A 25,585-nucleotide genomic window follows, 5' to 3' on the forward strand; every position below is an offset into this window, starting at 1 on the left:
CCAAAACGGAGGACAGTGAGAGGAAGCAGTAAATAAGCAGTACCAACCAGTCGAGCTATAGCAAAATGTATTTTCTATCAAATCTTCAGTAGGAGTTTGACAGCTATTAGCATAATTAGAAAAGATCTTTTATGGCATTCCCCTACTCCTTCCTTTCTGCCATAGAACTTTCTCTGCCATGTATTTTTTTTTTTGTTCATGTTCTTGCTGGTTTGTTTGGATTGGTTTTTTAATATATAAAACTCCTGAGTCTTCATTTTGTTTGTTTTGGGGTTTAGTTTTTGGTAAAATATCAGTGCAACATAAAATGCTTTGGTTTAACTGGAGCTCAAAGTCTGAGGTGAGAATCTGTCTCCTGTTTTTCTGCCTGCAGGGATTCCAATGCTGAAGATAGTATTTGCGGGTTATGAGCACCTGTCCTTAATTTCCGTCCCCTTACTCATCTATCATCCTGCTCAGATCCTTCTTGGCAGTTTGTTGGTACCAACAATAAAATCTTGGATGGTTTCTAGGCAAAAGGTAAGAATTGCTGGGTTTGATTTATAATGGAAAGTGTGCTATGAGGAAAAAAAAACAAAACCAAACCTAAACACATCTTGAACTCCTCGGGATTCTTCTTGGAGGTCCCATTTTCTGTTCCTTTACATCCTTTATGACAGTGACAGTCATAGTAGTATCAAGTTAAAAATACTGAACTTTATCCCCGTTGACTCTGAAAAGGTTCAAATCTTGAAGTTAGACCTCTATGGTTAGTTCAAATTATGAGTTCATTCAAATGATGAATTCAGATTATGCCCAATAAGAATGGTTCTGTCTTTGGGTAATAATCACAGCTTTGGATCTCCTTTATGGAGAAGTGACAAAGATCTGTCTTCTGGCATGGGAGCTGGGGAAATCAGGTAAAATGAGGGGACTTTCTGAATTGAAGCTGGATGAAAACTTTTTATTTTTTTTTTCTACTTGGGTCATTGTTTACAATAGCAAGAAGTCTACAGAAGACTGGTGCATCACATTTCATGCAAAATTATGGCATGGGGTAGCCTGTAGGACTATAACCTAGAGGTTTTTGCATCAACGTCACCGATTCAAATTATGCTGATTTCAGTATGAATGGAAGCTATTGACGTCTGATGGCCATTCTGTGATCTATATGAAATAGTTGCAGTGGTTTTAGTCAGGTTCTCAGACCAGTAGTAACCGCCTCGCAAAGAGCTGGTCCGTGCAACTGGTTTTAATGCTGTCTCTAACGTTCTGAGATAATATCAAGGAGCTGTGGCAATTGAAGCAGTCTTTGACAGCCTTTTTAGATGAAAGCTGAGACCTACTGTGGGAAGACCAGATGCCACCAGTATCCTGCATTCTCCACTTGTCAGTGGAGAAGGTTTTTTTGATAACTTCCAAGTTTCCAATGTTCAGCAAAACCCAACAGGCTGCCATTTTACTAGCGTCAGTCTATAAAGTCGCCTTGCTAACTTGAATGCTAAATTCCCCAAATCAGGGATTTTTATGTGGCTCTACTTTTGCTTACATGAACTGTAAAAAGCAGGAAAACTCCCAATTTCCAGGAACTGAGTCCAGAAAGGAGACTTTAAGATATCTGTATCTTTGCATCAGAAAATGGAAATTTGAGAATCATGTCGTTTCTCCATCGGTCTGAAAGTCTTGATTTTTTTAAAATTAGAAATTATCAGGAGATGTGACAGGTTGGGTAAAGAAATTTTTGTGCTATTCCTGTAGAAAGATAGCCTAAAGTTGACACTACCGGTGACGGAACGATCCCTGCAATGCTGGCTCCTCATCAGCTTCTAACTGCTGTCTCCTGCCAAGACCAGGAGTGGGGCTGGAACTCCTCCAAGACCCCCCTGATCCTCAGGGGTGGTAACAGCCTTTAGGGGCTGCTGTCAGATGCTGCCAGTTAACACAGCCTTTAAACAGGGCATCAGAAAAGTCAACAGTACTGGAGAGATTTGCAGTTCACCAGCACTAGTTTCTTATTCATTAAGCATCAAATAAACCTCCTGTGCTAATCAGACTGTAATGCTGCTGGAGAACCACTTTGGGGGATTGTTGTTGTGTTGCAGCAGTTTCTTCAGTTGGTCTTCTCTATTATTCACAAATGTTATTTTAATTACTCTTTGAAAAAAAAAAAAATCAATGAGGTTGGGTCTGGTACAGTTATAATAAGTATAATAGAAGTGAATGTTGTGACTGGATAATGGTCTCCCGCTTTGAAAATAAACATGTCATCATCACCCTTGATGTTTATTTTCTATAAACACCTTGGCTTCATTTTGGCATCTCTCTTGCAGGGGGAGACGGTTATCCAGTCACAGTACTCAACTGCACTGACATTCTTACTTAATTATGATAGTACATGTGATCTGGTTGTATGAAATTGAATTTAAATATTTAGAGGTTCATCTACACTAAAGTATTTCTAGTTTGCAAATATGGCAGCGGAATCTGCCAAACTACAAAGTTAAAAAAATTGTTTCCCCAAACAAAATGTGGAACGATGTCTCTCTCCGAAGTCTCTTGCTGAATAATATCCAAAAGACTAATCTCAAACGGCTGGATTTAACAATAGTTAAATGCTGGTGTTTCTGAGGGGAATATAGCCTATTTATTTTTAAAGGTTTGAATTTTTTTAAGGGTTTACATTTGTGCTGGAGCATTTTTCAAGCAGTGCTTTTACAAGCTTTAAATGTACAATATTAAAGGTTAATATCTACAATAAGATAGACCCATCAGACATCTCTGAGACTGAGAATTGCTTGTTTAGCCAACCCTCCAGAAACGATTAGTCTCTCACTCGACAGGCAAATGCCAGCCTGTCAGGGCACTTCCCCCAACGGGCTAAGGAAAACAGAGGTTCCAAATTTCAGGAATTTGCAAATTTTACGGATTTCCCTCCTCGCTCAGGCTAATTTATCCCGCACTAGAAAGCACTGAGCTTTTTTGTTGCAGAGCACACCAAAACCAGGCATCCTTCAGTGACCACGTCAGCGTACAGGAGCAGCTGAAAACCTAAGAAGATTTTGAGCCTCTATCATTTGCCTCCTGAGTTAGAAAGGCTGCTTCCTGCCAAGCTAGAGTAGGGTCACCCAACATCTGAGTTGAACTTCTGTCACACGCCAAATAAATAGTTCAGCTCCCATAGTTGGCCAGCCCCGTGAGGAACACAGAGCTGGACCCTGCCATCAAATAAGGGCTTGTGGTTTCTCTCCTCCTCCTCAGTAAGACTAGTCCAGAGCTTGTAAAGACCTCAGGTGTCCCCTGGCATAAGATCACCTCTGGACATACAGACTTTGGCTTATTCTTACCTTTTCTCAGAAAAAAAGTTATAAACATAGAGGTGCCAGATATCCACCACTGCAGCAGTGACTATATTTTGGGCAGGCTTCGAGCCAGATGGAAGGAGGCCAGGGAACACCAAGGTGTTAGCAGAAATTCTCTTCACGCTCTTTCTCTAAGTGGGTCAGAAGCTCTTCTATCTGCCCCACAAGTGGTTTGAGTGGAGTCCAAATAGCTCCTTTCTTAAAAGACATCTGAGACCTACCTCTGCTTCCTTCACTGGTGCTGTAGTTCCTTGTGGTTCCTCTGCAGAGGCCACTTGTGTATGAGGAGGTTGTGGTGGGCTATCAGAGATAAAAACATCATCACAAGCCCTGGAGAAGCCTGTGAGCTGACTCCTCCCTCCGCCTCCCAGAAGGACACCCAGCATTTTGTTGCCTCTTATAAACAAAAATCTTGTCTTGCGCTGTTGGTTGTCTTATGAGAATATTAAAAAAGTGACTGTTTTGTTTTCTGTCCACAGGCACAGAAGTTAACCAGGCAGCCCAAAGCACCCGTGAAGGTGTAATTACGGAGATGGCCTGTGTCTCAGTGAATGTATATATGTACTATACTGTACACACAGACAATTGAGACAACTGGGTATTTGTGAATGTTGCTTCAGTGCATATTTTATTTTTATATATATATATATATATATTAGAAAGATACCTGTTAAGTGCCTTACAAATGCATTTTTTGGCAAAAGCATCGTTTCCAGAAGCCACTTTGTTGGTTACTGCAAGAGGTTGTACAGTATTTTGGAGTCCTTTAATTTTTATTTTTCTAACGGAGTGAATGGTCATGGCTAACAGCTGTTTCTTCTGTTGCCCCTAATTTGAAGGCAGGGTGCACCAGCTGTAAGTCTCTGTTTTAAACTAGCCAAAAGGACCAGAAGCCTATCCCGCTGCCGGCTTACCCTGGGGAAGAGCTTTCTGAAGGTTTTTTTTTTTTTCCAAGATTGACTTGAATTTCTGTGTGACTCTGTTACACTCCCTAGTCATATGACTGTGACATGCCTTTTTCTTCTGAGTTTGTGTATACTCAGCATGGGGCCATCCATTGGATAGAAGCTGAGAAGCATGAATTATTTGCATTTGTTGACACAGTTGTCTAGACATTCCTTCAAAGTTAATGGTTTCTCAAGAAAATTCTTTCAATTCCATTGTATGATATTGTGCCATTGTATATCTTAAATGCCTCATAAGCTTCTTCAAAGAAATGGTCTGGTGCTTGGGTTATGAGTGAAGTATTTGTGTTTGCAGCTAGGAGATCTTTTATAATTTACCCCTGAAGAACACACATTTTTGGTTTTCTTTTTTCTTTTCCTTCCCCCGGTGCAATGCACGGAGATCTGCAGTGACAGAATTTAGGATGCTAATATTGAAACAGAGCCTTTATTGTAGGAAGCAGAGCTACATTTTCTATATTGCTGCATTGGTAATGAATGATAGTTTATAAGGACAAGAAAGTTGACAATTTTTTATTATTTTTTCCCAATTAAAAGGATCCTTATAGGAACAGAAATACTATCGTAGCTAATTTGACAATCAGTCACACACAACTTTTGTTACTCTTTTTAATAAACTTAGCCTAAAAAAGAATGCAAAATACTATTTCTAAGAGGAGTGTTGAAGAGAAAGGAACACAGGCATATATTTAAACATAGCCATTGCGTCTAGGAAATTAAGATTTCAAAAGTGTATGCTCTAGTCCAGACTTTGAGGTGTGCCCATCTGCAAAACCTGTGCTGGCAGTTCTGCATTTAAACATTGACAGGAATGAAAAAAAAATAGGTCAAACTGGGATCGATACAAATGCAGGAGTTTCCCGTGTGCCGTAGTGAACGTTGCAGTTAAGGGTGTGACGGAGCGCAAACGCTGAGGAGCAGGTCTTTAGCAGATGTAAATTATTGGAGTTCTGATAAGACTATAGATGTTTACACAAGCTAAAGATCTTCTGTGTGACAGTAGGCACGAGAAATTCATATCCTTTTGCCTTAGTGAAAAAAAACAAACGGTGTTTGGTTTACCTAGTCTGTTATTCCCTAGTCTGTTATTCCTAGTCCATTATTCCTGTGAACAACAGGAAAATAACCTGGTACCAATCATTGGTGCTTTACCTGATGGTCAGTCAGTGCAAGGCTGTTGCCATCTGTATGAGAAACTACTGGGACCTGGCAGTGTCACCATGTTTGGAATTGTCATCGCCAATAAAACGACCATCTAACAGAAGTACTTGAGGTGGCAACATGCTGAATTCTTTCATTCCCTGGAGGGGGCTGAGGCTCTGCACGCTGAGCAGGCAGGAGGGCTGGGGGACACTGCCCACCCACGTGTCCCCCAGGTCTGTGCTCTCTTCTCCCTAGCCAGTGATGCAAAGGGCAGCGGGCAGTGAGCTCACAGGTTTGAGCAGCCCATCCCCAGACAGCAGATAGTCAAGATCCCCCAACAGGCCAACCAGCGAGGTAGTTGGAGAGGCAAGCATGCATGGTTTGGGGCCAAATTCAAGGTTCCCCTTCCTTAAGCACGCTAACCGGTAACTGGCTCCATGGGGGAAGAAATTCCTTTGTCTGGGCTTAAAAACCCTGCTTGCACCACAAAGTCCAGACTCAGAACGGTTTCTTTGTGTTCTGTTTCCATAAACCTGAACTTCCAGACTACGTTAAGAACTTAATCCCCATCCCACTGAAATGGCTGACGCTTTCTGTTGGTTTTCAATGGGCAAAGCAACTGCCCCAGAAAGAGTGCTTGCTTTTTTTAAATATATAGGAAGGGTTCAAGCCTACAGTGACTTACTGTGGTTGTATGGATGCTACGTAGTCAGAACACTGCAAGTTCCCTTACTGAGCTACCTCTTTGTACTGAACCTCTGACATTCAGTACGGACAACTTGCTTAGATTCCACTGGACACATCCTTTTTCCTTCGTTAAGTTTTTTTCTCCTTCATTTAAGAATATTTCAAACTGTTTTAAGACGGAGTTCTGTTAGAGCCTTTACAAAGTCCTTGTTGATTGCTTGGGGCAGCCTAAATATTGTGTGTGAGTGTTGGGAGGTGTGGGTCTAAAGGGAATATAAAGCAAAACGGAAATACATATATTAAATCCATACTTAATGAAATTTAATTATGCATATCAATTCTGTTATGTTTAAAGACTGTTAAGATGTTTGTTTTATGACTTGTTATTTTGCCTATACGTCTTTAATAAACAGAATGGTTTTGAATTTAATTTTCTTAATAGGTAAATAAGTTAAAGTTGCTTTTCCTCTAGGTCAACTTTTTGCTTCTGTTACCTGTGTTTTGTTCTTTCGTGGCTAAGCCTTTAAACTGTTTGCGTTGTCTTTTTTTAAAAAAAAATAATCCATAAACTGTACAGAAATATTTTATGAACTAAACTTGGGGAAGGTCCTCAGACTACCGCGAATTATCATCAACTGAAAATTAATTTGTTGAACTCCACTGGTTTTTCAGTAGAGGGTTAGAACAGTTCTGAATCTTTTCGGTTTCTTGGCTTTAAATGTAACTGAGGGATATCTAGTATTGAACATCTAGTCTTGAACTATTGAACGTCTAGTTTTGAATTTAATTTTCTTAATAGGTAAATAAGTTAAAGTTGCTTTTCCTCTAGGTCAACTTTTTGCTTCTGTTACCTGTGTTTTGTTCTTTCGTGGCTAAGCCTTTAAACTGTTTGCGTTGTCTTTTTTTAAAAAAAAATAATCCATAAACTGTACAGAAATATTTTATGAACTAAACTTGGGGAAGGTCCTCAGACTACCGCGAATTATCATCAACTGAAAATTAATTTGTTGAACTCCACTGGTTTTTCAGTAGAGGGTTAGAACAGTTCTGAATCTTTTCGGTTTCTTGGCTTTAAATGTAACTGAGGGATATCTAGTATGGAACATCTAGTCTTGAACTATTGAACGTCTAGTTTTGAATTTAATTTTCTTAATAGGTAAATAAGTTAAAGTTGCTTTTCCTCTAGGTCAACTTTTTGCTACTGTTACCTGTGTTTTGTTCTTTCGTGGCTAAGCCTTTAAGCTGTTTGCGTCGTCTTTTAAAAAAAAAAATCCATAAACTGTACAGAAATATTTTATGAACTAAACTTGGGGAACGTCCTCAGAATACTGCAAATTATCATCGACTGAAAATTAATTTGTTGAACTCCACTGGTTTTTCACTAGAGGGTTAGAACAGTTCTGAATCTTTTCGGTTTCTTGGCTTTAAATTTATCTGAGGGATATCTAGTATTGAAAATCTAGTATTGAACTATTAAACATCTAGTTTTGAATTTACTTAATAGGTAAATAAGGTAAAGTTGCTTTTCCTCTAGGTCAACTTTTTGCTTCTGTTACCTGTGTTTTGTTCTTTCGTGGCTAAGCCTTTAAACTGTTTGCGTCGTCTTTTTTAAAAAAAATAACTCATAAACTGTACAGAAATATTTTATGAACTAAACTTGGGGAAGGTCCTCAGAATACTGCAAATTATCATCAACTGAAAATTAATTTGTTGAACTCCACTGGTTTTTCAGTAGAGGGTTAGAACAGTTCTGAATGTTTTCAGCCTCTTGGCTTTAAATTTATCTGAGGGATATCTAGTATGGAAAATCTAGTATTGAACTATTAAACATCTAGTTTTGAATTTACTTTTCTTAATAGGTAAATAAGGTAAAGTTGCTTTTCCTCTAGGTCAACTTTTTGCTTCTGTTACCTGTGTTTTGTTCTTTCGTGGCTAAGAACTTAAGCTGTTTGTGTCGTCTTTTTAAAAAAAAATAACTCGTAAACTGTACAGAAATATTTTATGAACTAAACTTGGGGAAGGTCCTCAGAATACCGCAAATTATCATCAGCTGAAAATTAATTTGTTGAACTCCACTGGTTTTTCGGTAGAGGGTTAGAACAGTTCTGAATCTTTCCAGCTTCTTGGCTGTAAATTTAACTGAGGGATATCTAGTATTGAACATCATCAGGCAAAACTGATGGCAAACGAGAACTTCATCCATGTTGAAACATAAGGATTTGCTTGATCATCAACACTTCTTACCTTCTGCATATCTGTAATCCCTTCTAATGGTAGCAGAGGGAAAAAACACCCAAACAATAAAGCAGCACTTCAGACATCACAGGGAATCTTAGCACTTTGTGTTGAGTTGCTTTTTTCCCTTTTTGTGCTCTAAATTGAGAAGCTTTTGATGACTCCAGTAATAGATCCAAGATAAATCATTTTTTTATGTAGTTAGAATCAAAATTACGGTTGTGTTTTTTTATTTCTTCAGAATCCTTTAGTTAGTGCGAATAGATTACGAGACAGAAAAGGTGATCTCAGCAGAAGCTGCGCAGTTGTGCTTGTTCAGGGAGCAAAAGGTGAGTGATCCGGCAGCGTGGTTTTACAGAAGTAGTCCCCTACCTTATTCTGGCAGTCAGGGAAGGAGGAGCTGTTGGTTTTATTTGTGTACGGTTTCCCGTGGAAATATCTTGACAGCAGGAGGTTAGAAGGCAAGATGAAATATTGTCTGTCTGCAAGCACATTTATTTATGTGCAAGTGCATACGTGCATAAGAGATGAGCAGTTATATACGTAGAAATCACTAGAAAGGACCAAGTCCCTGGTATACATTTTTTTTTTGCAAGATTGCACATGGCGAAAGAGCTACTTTTCTGACGTTATTTTGACATTAAAAATGAAATTTCCGGCACTGAGTTGTGTTTTGTATTGAGTCCTAATCTCATAGAGAACCTTTACAGCAGATGATTGCAGCACTGTGTTTGTAAACCGGAGACTATTTTGCACTTAAATAGATGTTGATGCATTTGGGAATTACAACACAGCGAAGGGCTAAATCATAGTTTCTCCATTTTGTTATAATCCAAATGCATTTATATTACTATTATTATAAAGTGCCAGAAACACACGCAGCCCCCTCGCAAAGGCGTTAAATAGACAAGAGACTCAATTCTGCCCTTGGTTACACTTGCACATCTCCAGTGAGAGGGCTGTTAAGCTGCGGAGCCATCTCCCTGGGGAAGCTGTTTGAAGAGCCCTGCCATTGTTCTAACAAAGCTCGGTGATAACGTAGCACACCAGGAGAGTATTTTACTTTAGATTTGATGGCCTGCGTCTAACAAACCGAATCTCTTTCGTCGTATCAGAATAATGGCAGGAGAGGAAGATTGTCTCCTCTTCGCTGTTTTTCCTGCTCAAACCCCGTTATCACTTCTCATCATCAGACTGTGACTTCTTGGAGGAGGCATTTTGGATTAAATTCTTCCGAGTTTTATGTGTGCGGTTCCTGTAAAATTCTCTTTCAACAGGGAACGTCCTGCAGGATGGTGAGTAATCTTCTGGAGTAGATTGGGCTGTCCCATTAGATGCAGTGCTAAGGGACATGGTGTAGGGGATGACCTTGTAGAGTAGGGTAGATGGTTGGACTCGATGATCCCAAGGGTCTCTTCCAACCTAGACGATTCTATGGCTTTTTGGGTGTGCGGGACCGGAGAAAGCAAAGCCAGGAGATAGAGGTGGGCTCCATGCTGGCACCTGGAGCTGTACCAGAGGTCATAAAAGGGGCCTCTAAATTGTTCTGGTGCCAGAAAGGTGGAGAGTGGGCTCTTCAGTGAGAAGGGAAATTAAATTTGTTAGTGATTAAAAGGACAAGAGAGACGCGTTGGAAGCAATTGGTGCCAATGAGGCCTCTCGGCGGCTCCCGAAGCAAATTGCAGTCTCGGGGGAATATCAGCTTCTCGGTCCATCAAATTGCAGTAATCAAGTCTGGAGCTGATGGGAGCATGAGCCCCCACTTAATTTTCTCATCAGCGGAGGCCAAGTTTGCAAAATATTTTTAGATGCGTTTCCGCAGAGATTTCTGCCAGCGGGTGACCTGTGGAGTGACAAGAAAATGAGCAATAGCTGCCGGGGAATCGGGCTCTGCTGAGTCCAACTGCAGCTTTGGGCAGGGAGGGCAGGGAGATCAAAGGCCTTTGGCATTGCTGTGCAGAAAAGAGCCCCGCTGGGTTGATCCCATCACCTGGATTTGTTAAGCAATAAAATAACCTGTTAATTCTCAGGCTGTCTGGTAGGTTCAGATCAACGCCGACCCCGTGCTGCTCACCCAGACCAGAACCAGGCACGAGAGAAGAAAGTGATTTGTGGTTCCTGCTCGGAGAAACAGCCGATACCCAACAGCTTGCAGCCCACGGAAGAGAACATGCATCTCCTAAGGATCCCATCCTGGTGGGTGTTCTCTGCTCTTTACCTGTGTTCAAAGTTGCCACCTGGCACAACCATTTTTCACCCAGTTGTGAAGTAGAAAAAAAAAAGCCTCTTTGGATGGCATCCTCGGTGTCCTCCATCTAGTATAACTGTAATGGAATCAAAGGCTTGCAGATGTTAGCATGCTGATGTTAGTTCCCCTCTGTAAGAGAAAGCTTACTCTTTATGGTCAGTTTTCTTACGAAGCAGTTCCAAATTCTGAGGGAATTCAACTCGCTTAAAAGGGAAGAAAATGGGCTGCCTCGAAGGAAAGACCATTTCATTGATAGGATTAAAAAAATTATAGAGGTCATGTGAGAACTGGCCTTTTGCCAGAAGAATCGCAGGAAATAAAATTTGAGGGTCCCGTGACAATAATTGGGTATGAAATTCTATTGACAAAAGCTTTTGCAATTCTGCACTCCCTCCGTTTCTTAGCGTTGTGACTGGAGTCCTTCCCCGTCAGTGTCCTTTGTCTGCTGCACAGCCCAGACCCAAGATGTCACAAAATTCTGTCTTTATTTCCTGGTGCCTTCTTCATGCAGTTTTGCCACTTGTTGTCAACAGTGTTTGGTGAAACAAGTGATAAAGCCTCTTTTGTTCCCTTATCTTCAACCTAAATTCCTTTTTTCTTTAAAACTTCTCCCAGTTAGCTGTAAGTGATAAAGCCTCTTTTTTTCCCTATCTTCAACCTAAATTCCCCCACCCCCCCTTTTTTTTTTTTTTTCTTTAAAACTTCTCCCAGTTAGCTGTCATGTTGGTGTCATCACCAAGATGATGCTCTCATCTGCTTGGAGAGCATCTCTAAGAAGATGCTGTCTTCTTGGAAGATGCCATCCCATAGCAGCATGATGGTAACTGTGACCGAGAAACGGGGCAGCTTTCCAAGATGCTGCTCGGGGAAGCAAAAGTCAGCTTTTTGTGCTGGCACAGAAGAACTTTAGCCATTGAAATTATGGTTTTAGTGTTCTTCTTGAGGAGAAGATGATGGGAACATGAGGGGGTTTGCCAAGTTCCTCAGCAAATTCTTGCTTATTCTGTTTCGTAATGTTGATTTGAATTAGAGAACTTTCAGGAGTTCATTTTTTTAATAGAGATGACAATATTTTTTTTCCCCCCTTGAAATATTTTAGCTCACTGGCTGAAAAATTAATCGTAATTTCCAAAAAGTGACTTGGGACTTAGAAAGCTGCGTGTGCAGTGTTTGGCTCAGGCTCTGAAAACACACACACATTCCTTCAGGTGCCTCACAGCCAGTTGCCGAAAACTCGCTGCAACATCTGCGTAAGTCCGATTCCCTCTTAAATAAAATATATCCCAGAGGCGTAATAGCTTACTAAAAATAAAGAGTATGACACAATTTCAGCCAGCTAATACGGTAACTGTATTTGCTGCACCTCACGGAGTGCTAATGTGGGAAGCCTGTATCCTTTCAGCTGGGCTGTCTGCGAGCATCACGCACAGATCTCTCCCCAAGCCGGTGCCAAATCCCACTTCCCAAAGGCACTGGGGGGGGGTCACCACCCTGCGCTGACAAAACCCGCTCTTTCTGGCCCCTCCAAATGTTAAAAACGTGGCTGAGCTGTGATACGTGAGATTTTTGTGTGGAATAGAAGAGAAGCGGTTGCGGTCTGTGGAGCCTGACTTTTTGTCATGTTTCTGAGCAGGTGACATGTATTTGTGGTGCGTAACACTGACGTGTAACCTCTCTGATTATAAAGAGCATGAAAAGCTGTGTACAGCTCTACTATGGCCTGTCGGTGTTCCCAAATACTCTCATTTATACCATCTTTTGGGACATCGATTAAAAAACAAGAAAACTCAAATCTATCTGGTACCAGCTTTTTTGGCAGGTTTTTAGGTATTTGGTTTTTTTAAAAAATAAAGTGGACATTACATAGGGAAAAATTGCTCTCCACGTGTAACAGGATGTATATTAAATCCATATCTTCTGAGTTCTATAATTTAGTATTTTACATCTATTTAAGAATATATTTTGCTTGTCTAGCTTTTCACTTTAAAGAGCGAACTTTCTCTGCTGTTCACCCCGTTCCAGTTTTTAGCTTTGGTTATAGACATGAACACGCTCCAGCACATTGCAAGCAGCAGCTTTCTATGTTTAAAATAAATAAATTTATTTTCAATACCACGGAAAGTGAAATTTGGTTTAGTCCGATGAGACGGCATGGTGGTATTCTTTCAATAGCTGCTGCTTGAAATTTTTTTCCAGAAGCCCCAGTTTAGGAGTTTATTGTCTTAGCAACAAAACGTTTGCTCTGAACAATCCCAGAAGCACAATACATTAGCAGAAGGAAAAGAGTATTTATAGCCAATAATTCAGCTGTTATAAATTGTGACTGTAAAGAAAGAGAAAAAGGTTCCTTTTTAGAACTTACTGCCAGATTCTGGTTTCAGTGATGCCGAGTAAGGTAAGTAATGTCCTTTTGATTAACAGTCAAGCCTTGAGTGGTTTTCATTTAAAGAAGACTTTATTAAGCTTTTTCATGCAAATTCATCTTTTTTGTTCCGTTTTTGAACGGAACTTCCATCTGAAGAAAACTCTCAATGACTTTTTAGCGTCTGTTAAATTCCCCCTGACAAACAGATGAGAATTAATATGTATTTGCTCCAGAAAGAACGTGGGGGCTTTGCCAAATAAATCAAGCCTCTATGTTCATCTCCTTTAAGATAAAAGTCACATCAGCCCTTTGAGACCTTGAAGGGAAAAATTTGGGCTGATGGTTGGGCCGGGGGCCTCGGTTTTTGGTGCGTTGGCAGTTGGGAGAGTGGCGGGGGAGAGGGATGCCGAGCTCCTGGGTCTCTCCTCCCTTCTTCCATCCCCGCCTTTGGGTTGTGCCTGCATCCTCTGCTCCGACGGGGACCTGAAGCCCTCGGAGACGGGAGGTCCCCGGTGCTTTTCCCTGCCCGGTACCGGCCCCGGGCCCGCGGAACCCGGTGCCTTTCCCGGCGGCGGGGCCGGCGGCAGCCGCCACCCGGTGCTTTTCCCTGCCCGGTACCGGGCCCGCGGAGCCTGGAGGTACCCGGTACCTTTCCCAGCAGCGGGGCCGGCGGCAGCCGCCATGGCCGGGGCAAGGCTGCCCCCTGGCGGCGGCGCGGGGGGGCGGCCGGGGGGGGAGCCCCCCAGGAACCCTCTCCCCCCCCCGCCTCCGACTTAAATGTTTTTCCCCTTTTTTTGGCCCTGTGTTTGCATAATAATGATCAAGGGGTCACCTCTCCCGCCCTTCCCCTCTGTACCAGCATCCCCACGTCCTTGGTACCAGCATCCCGACCTCCACCAAGAGCGGCGGCTGATGGACAGCCGGGCTGATCTTTTGACTCCCCCCTTGGAAACGGCGACACATTTTCTCCGCCACAAATTAGGCTTTGACACTCGAAGGTGGCGATCTGTAATGGATATTGCAATCTGAAGATTCAAAGAGACTCCCCGTGATCTCTGTCCTCAGCCCAGTAAAGCTGGAGTCTGGCTTCCCTCCTACGTGTTATTTGATTGTGGTCCCTAACCTTGGGACGGGCTAATAATCGTTAGTCAGAGCTGATACATCCTTTATGGGGCTGCCCGGCTCGGGAAGGGAGATGTTCTCTGGAAGAGCAGTAAATCAGCAAAACATGCACTTAAATATACAGTAAAATGTGGTTTGAGACACGATCCTTCATACATCATGTAACAAAACGCTTTCCTGGGAGAGTTGTGTGTGGGGTAATGAGGAAAGAGGGGGCTGCTGTGACGAGACCCACAAAGGGAAAGGGTTCAGTGGTGGGAGAGATCCCTGAGCAGCTCGTGCTCCGAGGGCAGTCACCACCTCCTGTGTCCTTCTCTGCCCTCTGGGAGAGAGGGAGGGGGATGGAAGGAAGGGAGCACCTCCTCATCCTTTTACAAGCATTTCTCATCGTTAATGAAATCTAAGTGAATATATAACACCTGCATCTGCAGCTCCACCAAGGAGCTGGCTGAAGCAGGGGCAAGCCCTCCGGGGAGAGGGAGAGGAGGAACCTTCATCCCGCAGCAAGGCAACCCAGGCATCATTTCCCCGGGCTGTTTGCTTCTAGGAGGAAGTTCCACTCAAATCTGAGGAAGAACTTCTTTGGGGTGAGGGTGGCAGAGCCCTGGAACAGGCTGCCCAGGGAGGTCATGGAGTCCCCTTCTCTGGAGACCTTCAAGACCCACCTGGATGCAGGCCTGAGGCTTGCTCTAGGCAACCCTGCTTTGGCAGGGGAGTGGGACTAGATGATCTCTAGAAGGTCGCTTCCAACTCTGACAATTCTGTGATTCTATTCTCTAGGTTCCTGGCCTTGCTGCTTTGCCTCCCTTGGCTTGTGTGGTCCTGAGTAGCTGCAGAAGCTGGGCCAAAAGGGCTGGCCAAGCCACCCAGCCAGATCTTCATAATAACTGCATGAGACAGTGTTGTCCTGGACCAGAGGGGAACAGAGTCAAGGAAAGGCTTGATGATGGGCAAAACCAGAGTGATTTCAGACAGAAAAGTGGTAAGAATTAGTGCAGGGCTGATGGTTATGGGGCAGTGGTTTATATTTTTGTGGAGCTGAGGAAAAGAAGGAATCACAGAGACACAAGATGGGAAAATGAGAGTGCAAGTAAGGGTGTGATGAGCGGGCACGCCTTGTGTGCAAGTTAGTTATTTCTAAATTTTTTATTTTTTCTTTTTTAGTTGGGATAGCTCGAGCATTGTAACGGCAGTGGAGGATTTAAGCCATAGGAGTTTTCACTGCCAAAACTGCCTTTGACACCTGTTTGGCTGGCGGGGGGACAGGCCCAGGGTAGATGTGCGTTAGAGCTGACTCTGAGCTGCTTTCCACACCTTTGGTCAGTAATTCTGACCCAAAGTCCTGTCGCTTTTCAGAGGGATGGCAGCCTAACGTGGACCATGGATGGCTGGAGGCTGACGTGCACTGGAGGAACTGAGCCATTCTGCTGGAAATGGGGGATCTGTGACCAACACAGCCATGCACCTCCAGAGGGAAATGAGGCAAGTCTTTCACTTGTCCCTCCAGTAACTATTAGAATGCTTTATGCCTTTTTTTCCCCTAATTCTGTCTTTTTTTTTTTCCTAAATCTGTTCCAAACATGAGCGCAGATGATTTCCACACAAGGCGAGTCGCTTAAGAATGGGGGGCGTTTGTATGGTTTGCCTTTTAATAAATTAATCAGTGCTCATGTTTTTAACAGCCTTAAGAAGGGATAAAACCTCCATCCCTCTTGTCATGGCAACTACAATAAACGAAACATCATTCAGAAGTCAAGAAAAAAAAAACACCAAAAAACACAAGCACTTTAGGTCTCAGCCAAGCCCGCAAAGTAGCACAACTCATTACTAATTCAAAGGAGCTGTGTCCCTCAGAGCTCACCATTACTGGTTTTACTACTAATAATACTGGAGCTGCATAAATTTAACACAAGGCAGAGTTTGGCAGGAGGGAGAGTGGTGGGGATGTGCTGCTATCCTAATCAAACATCTCCGCAAAAGCCTTGCAGCCTGGCAAGAAGTGGTGCTGGGTCACAGGGAGAGGAAGGTTATGGTTTTGAGGCCGTACCAGTTTGGTAACATTAAACCTAGAGAGATACTGGAAGAGGCCATAGGTATTTGTAATTTATTCATAAACAGCTATGCCATCGTAACAATTTTTTTTTAAAATAATATGTGATAGCTCTTTAAATATTTAAGAGTTTGTTGACCTATTTTCTCAGTTAATTAGGATTTTTTTTTTTTTGGCTGCATTAACAAGGACTTGAAGGCAGTCTGCTGTAGTCACTACACAGTTCAGCTGTGCTGGGTTACAGAAACACGATTTCTTTCTAAAGCACATGACATGGGAGAGGAATGCCATTGTCAGTGTCTAGACTTGTACCAAAAAACCCATAGGCTTCTGAGCAGGTAGTGCTTAAGCTCGACTTACTGAACACAAACCCATTCACCTGGCATCTTTCTGAGCCCTGAAACAAATGTCTTTTCAATTACAGCACCGCCCTTGGTAACTCTGCAGTGGAAGGGACACGGTGAGGCCACCCTTCTCTTCAAACTGCAATGGTTGAGAACATCAAGCATTTGTGAGTACGCTTCTTTTCTTACTCGTTTCTTTTGCCCAAGGCTCACTAAGGCTAGAAGTTAACGCAACACAAATTTGGCCCCACGTATAAGTGTAAAGCACCACGTGGCTAATGGCTGTATGGTGGCAAGGTCAGAAACCAGCTCTTTCTGAGCACTAATAGAAGGTGCTATTAGCAAAAGCCACACTAAGTTCATCACGCTGTAGGGGTTTGAACAGGAGATCTCATCTATGTCCCACCTGTCCCCTCTGAAGTCAATGGCAAGGGAAGGGAGGACCCGAGAGCAGAGCATTGACTGACTGTCAACCATGAAGATGGCCAGCTCGTTGGAGATGGCCACAGGGCTCTCCTGACAGAGCGGGGAAGTTGTCACCGGGAAGGATGTGTGAGCCACCAGGGTCCCGTCGTTATCTGCTTATCTCAGGGGGGCTGCTGTGGGCTGTGAAATCAGCCACAGCACCAAAGTCACCATCTGTCCCCAGTTATGCAGCTTGGGGACCATCTGAGCCCCTCCCACCCCAGAAAAGGACACCAGGAGGGGTGATTCCTACTCTCTGAAGGGCTCTAAAATGTACGTCTCAAGAGGATCGATATCAGGGCTATTTCTGGCTCTTTCAACGCCGCAGTAAAACAAACCTTGACCCTTGCTGTCATCACCTCTCCTTCTGAGAAGGTGTCAAGGATCTTCATGTTTTCTGAGGGCTGTTGTAGTGGCCTCCTGCAGCAAACCACACAGTCGGAGAGAAGTTTGCAGAAACTCAGAGGGCAAGGATGCTGTTAGCTCTGCACGCAGCCTTTGCTGGGGATCTCCAAAGTGACCTGGGAAGGGAACTTCTCAGCGCGTGCGTCTGCACAGAGTGTTACTGAGCTGACTCGGAGTAAAAGACCAAGTAAATGCTGGCTGTCAGGCTACAACAAGCTTCCTCGTCAGGTGCAAATGGACAGGAGAGGTTTTCTTCCATTTGCACCTGATGAGGAGGCATGTTCCCCCCACAAAAGCTGGTGTCCGCCACCCTGTGTTTCATTCCTGTAGATCAATTCAGCGTTTCTTCGGATCAATGTTCTCCACTAATGAGTTATTGCTTTTTCTTTTCAAATTGAAACTTGGAATCTACAAGTTTGAGGCAAATATTTTGTCATCTGAGAGACACCAAGTGCACGGAATCAAACCCGTAAGCTCCTAAATGAGAAACGTTGGGTTTATTTCGGGGGTTTCTAGTTCCTAGAAAGAAATACAACACTAGAAACTTTTGTTGAGATTAAACAGGAGAGAATACTAGAGCAGAGAGGAAGAATTTCTATTTTTGGCTACACCCTTAAGGCAACAGAGGAAGCGTATGTCATGGCTGCAGTGACAGCTAATGAGCAGATATACAATATTAATTGCGCTAAGTGTAACACACTGAACAATCTATCAACTTCTATTTTCTTAGCAGCTGTAGCTTAGCTTCTTTCGACTAACACCTCTGTCTGAACGGGCTGCTTGGAGTTTGTTTACCTATATGGTGGCCCTATCAGTAGATCCTATAGAGGAACTACCCCCAGTGCTTCCTATACCCTGTGCTGTGCGGTCTGGGCTGTTTCCACCTCCACCAGCTGCTGGAGCCAGGTTTTCCAGCGTCATAGAGGTTCAGATGATTGCCTTCTTCCCACCACTGGAGGGGCTGACCCAGTTGTACTCAGCCTGCACCAACACGAAGCTGTTCTCCCGGATCTTTCGGAAGTGCATCGTCACCTCCCCGTTCTCTCTGACGGCGATGACCTCGGGGTCGGGCTGGCTGAAGGACACCTCCGTCCGCTTGTGACAATGCTGGGCACAGACACAGCGCAGGGCGGCTGCCAGCGCCAGGCCCAGGGCGGCCGTGCAGACCAGCAGGATGCTGAGTTGGGCTGCTAGGAGTCGGGTCCCTCTGCCAGGCTCTTCTCCTTTCCCAGGAACAGCGGATTCAGGAGCTGGTCTGGTCACCCATGGCAGGGTATTCCCACCTGCTGCCTCCTCCTCCTCTTCCTCCTCACCCCTGGCACTTGCCACCTCTGCCTTTCTTTCTGCCATTTGCCTTGAAGCTGATGACAAGTTGCCGGCAGCGGTGGCATCGCCAAACCAGGCTGCTGTCACAGCGGTGTCACCCAGGTGAGTGTGAGCGTGTGGGGCAGAAGGAGACACTGTCACAGGCAGGGAGGCTTTCAAGATGGTCCTGCTCTCAGTACTGGCCTTTGAAAGCAAAACCACAGTGAGATGTGCAGTGAGGAAAGAGAAAGAGGGCTGATTATGTTCTCTTCCACGACTAACATCACGATACAGTTCAGCTCTGTATTTCTGACACCCAGGTGTCCCCCCGGCCTTGGAATAACCCTGCTCCATCCCCTGGTTACTCAGGAGCTTTCAGAAAATGAGGCAGATTCAACCCCGTTCCATCCCTATCGGAACTGCCACGGGAGGGACGAGGCACTGGGAGCTGGTCCCAGGGGCCAAGGCAGAAGGGGTTGAAGGAGCGGAGGTGAAGGGCACAGGTGGAGAGGAAGGTCACTGCTTTGCCTAAGAAAAGGTCTGCAACTCCCACTGTGGCAGTGGTGGTGGTATTTTTCATAGGCTTTGTTATTAAAAAAAAAAATCACTTAATAAACAATTCCCTTCTTAAACGATGCCATCATCATGCTGAAAGAACAGGCATCATCTTGCTGGCCAAGCGTTTTAGGGTCATACCAGGCCCACCAGGGTTCTCTATCACCCTTCTGAGACCGTGGATGGAACGGTGGAGCAGAGGGACCCTTGGGGTGGCCTTGGACATCAGTGGTTTTGGGGCTGTCATACACAACCTGTGAACTCTTCCCCAGAACCCATCTCGCTCTCTCAGTCTATACATTCCATTGGAAACCTGCTGCTTCTCAGTGGTGCTTAACCACCCATTTTAGCAGGAATGACTCTTCTTGTGTGCTCCTGTTCCTAGGGGCTCTGCCTGGTGCCACGCACCTTATTTTATCCGTCACAAAATGACAGCTGCTCCATGCCAGATCCGCAGCCCAGGATTTTGCTGCAGATACCATCCAAGACTAACTGTGAAACAATCGTACAGTTTAGGAGGCCCCCACTGTATTTTCCCATCCCCACTGTGCACCTGAGCCCCCATCCAAAACCTACAAGATGTACTGGAGTCTTTTCTTTGGCTCCACTGAGATTTGGATCTGGCCCTCGGTAGCTGGCGCCTCTCCAGCCTGTCCGGCCCAGCAGGCTTTTTCACACATCCATTAATTACACCAGAGAAACTCTCACCCTCTACCGTCATTAGTGATTTCTAAAGCTTGCTGGGAAGACAGTGTGACAGGAGCACAAAGCTGAGGTAGGAGCCCCGGCCAGCTGTGAACCAAAGTAGGGGAGGGGCAGAGAATCCTTTGTGGAAGAGACTGTTTCTGAAGTTGCTAGTAAAATACAGTAGTAAATAAAAGACTTTCAGTAGCTGAACTGCAAACTGTAAAGTAGCTGGCTGAGATAGGATTGCACGTGTATGGATCACTTGCCTTCAAAACACAGATGCCATAGTGTAGGGATATACTGCAGGATTTGGGACTTTGGGACAGAAAATGAAATTGCCTCATAAGTCCTTGCCCTATTTTGCCTCATTTCTCTTTTCATGCTTTTTCTCTCTTTTCTTGCCTCATTTCTCAATGTTTTATTCCATTATGCTCTTCTGGTATTGCCTTGTGCCAATGATTCTTCCTTTTTTCTGGGTACCATCTTCCGTCGTTTCTCTACTTCTCTCCATGGCTACTCTAGATGCTCATGTTATACGTCTCTCCTTTACTTGTTCTCTGTCCTCCTCTCCTTTACTTGTTCTCTGTCCTCCTCTCCTTCCTAAATATTTCTGTATTGCCCCTTCCTCTTCTATTTTCTGTGAGATTACTTCTCTTCCTTCTGTGGCATCCTGCAACCCAGATCTAGATCTTTCTTTTCCTTGCATTTTTGGTCTCTCCATCCCCTGCGTATTCGACTTCCCTGCTACCCTGTACCCTCACTCTGTCTCTAAGCTATCCCTGCTTTCCAGCTTCTCCCCTAGGTTCCATCTGAGCATCCTCCTCTCATCTCTGCAGCCCTGATATTCTCCACTGCCTCTCTCTCCTCTTGCTCTCCTTTTTCTTTCTCTGCCTCTCAGTTAAAGGAAAAAAAAATTTAAAACTCTTTAACAGTCACAGTGTAGTTTTAGTCCCTTATGAGACCTACACGGGCTGCTTGGTGCTGTGCGTGTATGGATCACTTGCCTTCAAAACACAGATGCCATAGTGTAGGGATATACTGCAGGATTTGGGACTTTGGGACAGAAAATGAAATTGCCTCATAAGTCCTTGCCCTATTTTGCCTCATTTCTCTTTTCATGCTTTTTCTCTCTTTTCTTGCCTCATTTCTCAATGTTTTATTCCATTATGCTCTTCTGGTATTGCCTTGTGCCAATGATTCTTCCTTTTTTCTGGGTACCATCTTCCGTCGTTTCTCTACTTCTCTCCATGGCTACTCTAGATGCTCATGTTATACGTCTCTCCTTTACTTGTTCTCTGTCCTCCTCTCCTTTACTTGTTCTCTGTCCTCCTCTCCTTCCTAAATATTTCTGTATTGCCCCTTCCTCTTGCCTGGTGCCAATAATTCTTCCTTTCTTCTGGTTACCATCTTCTGTTGTTTCTTTACTTCTCTCCATGGCTACTCTAGATGCTCATGTTTTACGTCTCTCCTTGTTCTCTGTCTTCCTCTCTTTCCTAAATATTTCTGTATAGCCCCTTCCTCTTTTATTTTCTGTGAGATTACTTCTCTTCCTTCTGTGGCATCCTGCAACCCAGATCTAGATCTTTCTTTTCCTTGCATTTTTGGTCTCTCCATCCCCTGCGTATTCGACTTCCCTGCTACCCTGTACCCTCACTCTGTCTCTAAGCTATCCCTGCTTTCCAGCTTCTCCCCTAGGTTCCATCTGAGCATCCTCCTCTCATCTCTGCAGCCCTGATATTCTCCACTGCCTCTCTCTCCTCTTGCTCTCCTTTTTCTTTCTCTGCCTCTCAGTTAAAGGAAAAAAAAATTTAAAACTCTTTAACAGTCACAGTGTAGTTTTAGTCCCTTATGAGACCTACACGGGCTGCTTGGTGCTGTGACGCAGGAGAGAGGTTTTATCCTCATCTTCTCTTAGACCTTTCTGTCTTTGGAGAAGACATCCTCCCCATCCCTGCTGCTTACCTGCCCATCGTCTTCACACGTCAAGCACAGGCGTGGGGTGGCAGCGCTTCCTGCTCTGGGACAGGGACAGAGAAGAGGCAAGGTTAGTGAGTGAGACCTGTCACTGCAGCTCACGCAGGATCCCCAGGCTCTGCACCACCAGGGAAGCGTGATGCTCCCTGGAGCAGCCAACACAGACCATGCGGGGCTGTATTTTTAATAACAAATGATCATTTATCCCTCTCCCCATCATTTCCACCCACAGTCTAAAACATTGCTTGAAAGCTCGTGTGGCCCACACCCTCTAAGACTCCTGAGCAGACATCCTCCAGCCCAAATTTCATAATTGCTTTAGATCCTTTCTTCCTTTTCCCTGCAGATGGAGAAATAGCTCTGCTGAGTTCACTGCTTTTTCAATATTTGCATGCGCTTTGAGAAAAATATCCCAGCAATCAATAGTTTTTGTGGCACGTTTCAGCCACCTGGCCAATCCTCCACTGGGCTGAGCAGCACAACACCAGGTTTTTAAGAGTGCTGGATTTTCTCCCTGTCACTCTCTGTCACATGCAATCTCCAAAGAATTATTTCTTAACATTGCAGCACGTAAACACCCTCTCACCTTCCCCCCCAGCCGCAGTCACCTTCCTACATGGATTCATCCACAGGGAAACTAGGACTTTCCTTCCCCATCCACTAGGACTAGGATTTTCCTTCCCCACAAGGGCTGGAGAAATAGCTCTTCCCAATGCCCAGTTTACCCATCAGAGGTGCTGTAGCTGGAGGTGTTGTCCCAGGGGATGAAACCTTGCAAGGTGTCCACCGTGCCGGGGTCTCGGGTGGGGAGGGATGGCTCCAGCCCCCGGCTGCTGGACCCGTCGCTCTCACCAGACACAGTTGGAGAAGTCCAGGCTGGATTCTTCAGCTCAGCACCAGGACGGGCATCTGACCCCATCCCAAAACCTGGCTCTGGTGCCAGCGTTGCCGCGATGCCAGGGGTGTGTTGTGGGGAGCTGGTGGCAGCCACGGGAGAGGTGGGACCTTGTCCAGCAGGGAGACAAAAGAAGAAGCAGGCAGAGAGGAGCAGAAGTCTATTGTCTTGGGTTTGTTTGTTTCAAATCCCACTCGGTGCTAACGTTTGCCAGGAAGGATCATAATAGTGACTTTCTTTTATTTTCTTGTCACTTAATTCTAAGTGGGAACCCAGATGGAAAGTAAAGCAGCAAAGCTCACTGCCTAAACTACGGACAAGTAAAATAATTAAAACTCAGTCTTGGTGCCATGCCAACAATGCTGACAAACACATCTGATTTGGGTATAAATAAATTCTTGGGGCCTTTGACTGATCAAAACCACATAAATACAACTAAATACATACCTGAGGGGTAATAGCCACATTCAGAGACAAATGCATTCCTTTATTTAGACACCATTGCTAATTGCACTTGCATGTCTTATGGAGGTGAGATTTTTTAGATAAAGTATGTTGTATTTTAGGGTTTGGACTGAAATAGTAAGATCTGGCAACCCTTTTTATCTTTCCAGTACCCTCCTCGGAACTGGCTCCACCACCTGGAATGCTGACCCATCCCCTCACTTCAAGGCATTCATCACGGCCATCGCCAATCTCCCGACGACCACAGGAGTGAAACGGGTATCTCCATCTTATTTGAGGTCACTTGTCTCCAATGCTGGCCTGGAAGAAGCTGTAAAACTACTCTGGGGGAAGCAGTGAGTAAGGATCCCATACCTTTGCTCGCCGTCCCCGTGGGGTGTGGGTCAGCAGGTCCCTGCCAGGGCTCGGGGCTTACGGGGTCGGGCTTCTTCTCACTGCCAGCAAGGGTTTTGTTTCGCCCTCGCTGAGCCACGATAGCAGATTCGATCTTTGCCCAGTAAACAAAGTACGACTGGACGATGGAAATGCTGTTAAAACATAATTAAGCAAGAATTTCCTGGCTCTATAGCATTAATAAACCATCCGGGCTGTTTGGCTGATCCCGGGAAGCAGTGAGTAAGGATCCCATACCTTTGCTCGCCGTCCCCGTGGGGTGTGGGTCAGCAGGTCCCTGCCAGGGCTCGGGGCTTACGGGGTCGGGCTTCTTCTCACTGCCAGCAAGGGTTTTGTTTCGCCCTCGCTGAGCCACGATAGCAGATTCGATCTTTGCCCAGTAAACAAAGTACGACTGGACGATGGAAATGCTGTTAAAACATAATTAAGCAAGAATTTCCTGGCTCTATAGCATTAATAAACCATCCGGGCTGTTTGGCTGATCCCAAGGACGGCTGAAACCAGAAGGCAGAAGCAGCACGAAAATATTTTAAAGGATTAGCCCGTCACACGGTTCATATTACAAAAAAAGACACCCGGTCCCATCAGAAAGATGCTTGGTGAAGAAGCACCACTCATAATTAAGCTCAGTCAAAAAAAAAAAAAAAAAGGGTTGGGAACTTAAATTAAAAAAAAAAAAAGGCTATTATATTCCTTGTGTTAACAGAAGTACATCTGGAAAAGTTGGACTAGCTCTGCTTATAATCTTCCGTAGGCAGGGAAACAACAGTGGTATTTACTAATTAAAACAAGTCAATGTAACTTGTACAAACAGCGGAATAGGTAGGAAAAAAAATTAGTCTCTCTTCTCAGCCCTCTGATATTTGAACCCTCCTAACCCTCTGCTTTTTGTCAGGTGCCAAAACTGCATTGGCCAACCTTTAAGCATTCATCTGGAGAGCCTTATTTAAGCTGGAGATTTGGGGAGAATTTCAGCTCAGATTGCTCAGCTGCTTCTGAGAATTAGTTAAGGGGAAACCAGCCCGGGTTCTTTTGTGCCAGTTGACTCTTATGAGGCATTTTCAAGCCTAACAAGGAGTTTTTCCAGATGCTGTGACAGGGAGAAGCCATCAGAAACCAGCTTGGAGGGTCAAATGCCAGAGGGTGAAGGATGCATCCGAGAAAGCTAGGAATAGGTGGTGTTGGGTTTGGGCTGGGTTTATTTGGTTGCTTGAGTTTTATGTGGTCTTAATAGTATTTTCCAATCTAAAACAAGAGGCCAAATTGGAAATGCTAAGCAGCGATGTTTTTGTTTGAATGAATTAGTGTTGAATGAGATGCACAAGCCACGGCGCTCACCAGGATGCTTATGCTTTGGGGAGCAGCCAATGATCTGGCCAAGCAGCTTCTAAGCAGTTCTGTAAAGTCAAAACATGACAATTTAATCTCTTCCAAAATAAAATATCACTGAGTTTCCTCTGAAACAGCCAGTTAGAAAATGTTTGATTTCACTCCAAATCAGAACCAAAATACTTGGACAGTTTGGGACTTGGGTGCAGAACAGGGATGACAAGTTTTGTCCCAGTGCTCAGTCTCTGTTCCTACTGTCAATTCTGCTTACATTTAACTTTTTAAAAAAACACCTTCCTACTGTGAAAATTCTGCTTACATTTAACTTTTTAAAAAAACACTCATTTTTAATTATTTTTTCTTAAAAGAAGTGATATACAAGATTATCTTTTAGGCAGGGAAGTCCTGTGCTCTGTGTTATTTAGAAAGACAGCCAACTTGATCACAATTCTCTCTTTATGCCTTAATATTTCTGTTTCCTAAGCGCTTAGGCTGTCGTCTTCCAGTGTGGTTACTCTGAGAAAATAGTGACCATGTAAATAAAAAGCAGCATTACCCAGCAAATATAAATGGTGATTTATGTACCTGCTGGGGTACTGCTGCAGCATTTGATAG

General features: G+C 44.2%; 1 protein-coding gene and 1 long non-coding RNA gene across 2 annotated transcripts in view; both read left to right on the forward strand.

The window, feature by feature from the left end:
- SLC10A7 (solute carrier family 10 member 7) overlaps nt 1-5,338 on the forward strand; it is a 160,189-nt gene extending 154,851 nt beyond the window's left edge. The window contains exons 11-12 of the mRNA XM_014949813.1: nt 374-519; nt 3,818-5,338. Of these exons, the coding sequence (XP_014805299.1) occupies nt 374-519; nt 3,818-3,862 (191 nt within the window). The 3' untranslated portion in view covers nt 3,863-5,338. The remainder of the gene's footprint in view (nt 1-373; nt 520-3,817) is intronic.
- A 3,844-nt stretch (nt 5,339-9,182) lies between these two features.
- LOC106892591 lies at nt 9,183-15,581 on the forward strand. The gene is made up of 3 exons (XR_001412890.1): nt 9,183-10,564; nt 14,884-15,085; nt 15,460-15,581. It is a non-coding gene; the product is annotated as an uncharacterized LOC106892591 (long non-coding RNA).
- The last annotated feature ends 10,004 nt before the right edge of the window (nt 15,582-25,585 follow it).

The sequence above is a fragment of the Calidris pugnax genome, unplaced genomic scaffold, assembly GCF_001431845.1.
Source record: "Calidris pugnax isolate Ruff unplaced genomic scaffold, ASM143184v1 scaffold42, whole genome shotgun sequence".
In the NCBI taxonomy this organism is placed as follows: domain Eukaryota; kingdom Metazoa; phylum Chordata; class Aves; order Charadriiformes; family Scolopacidae; genus Calidris; species Calidris pugnax.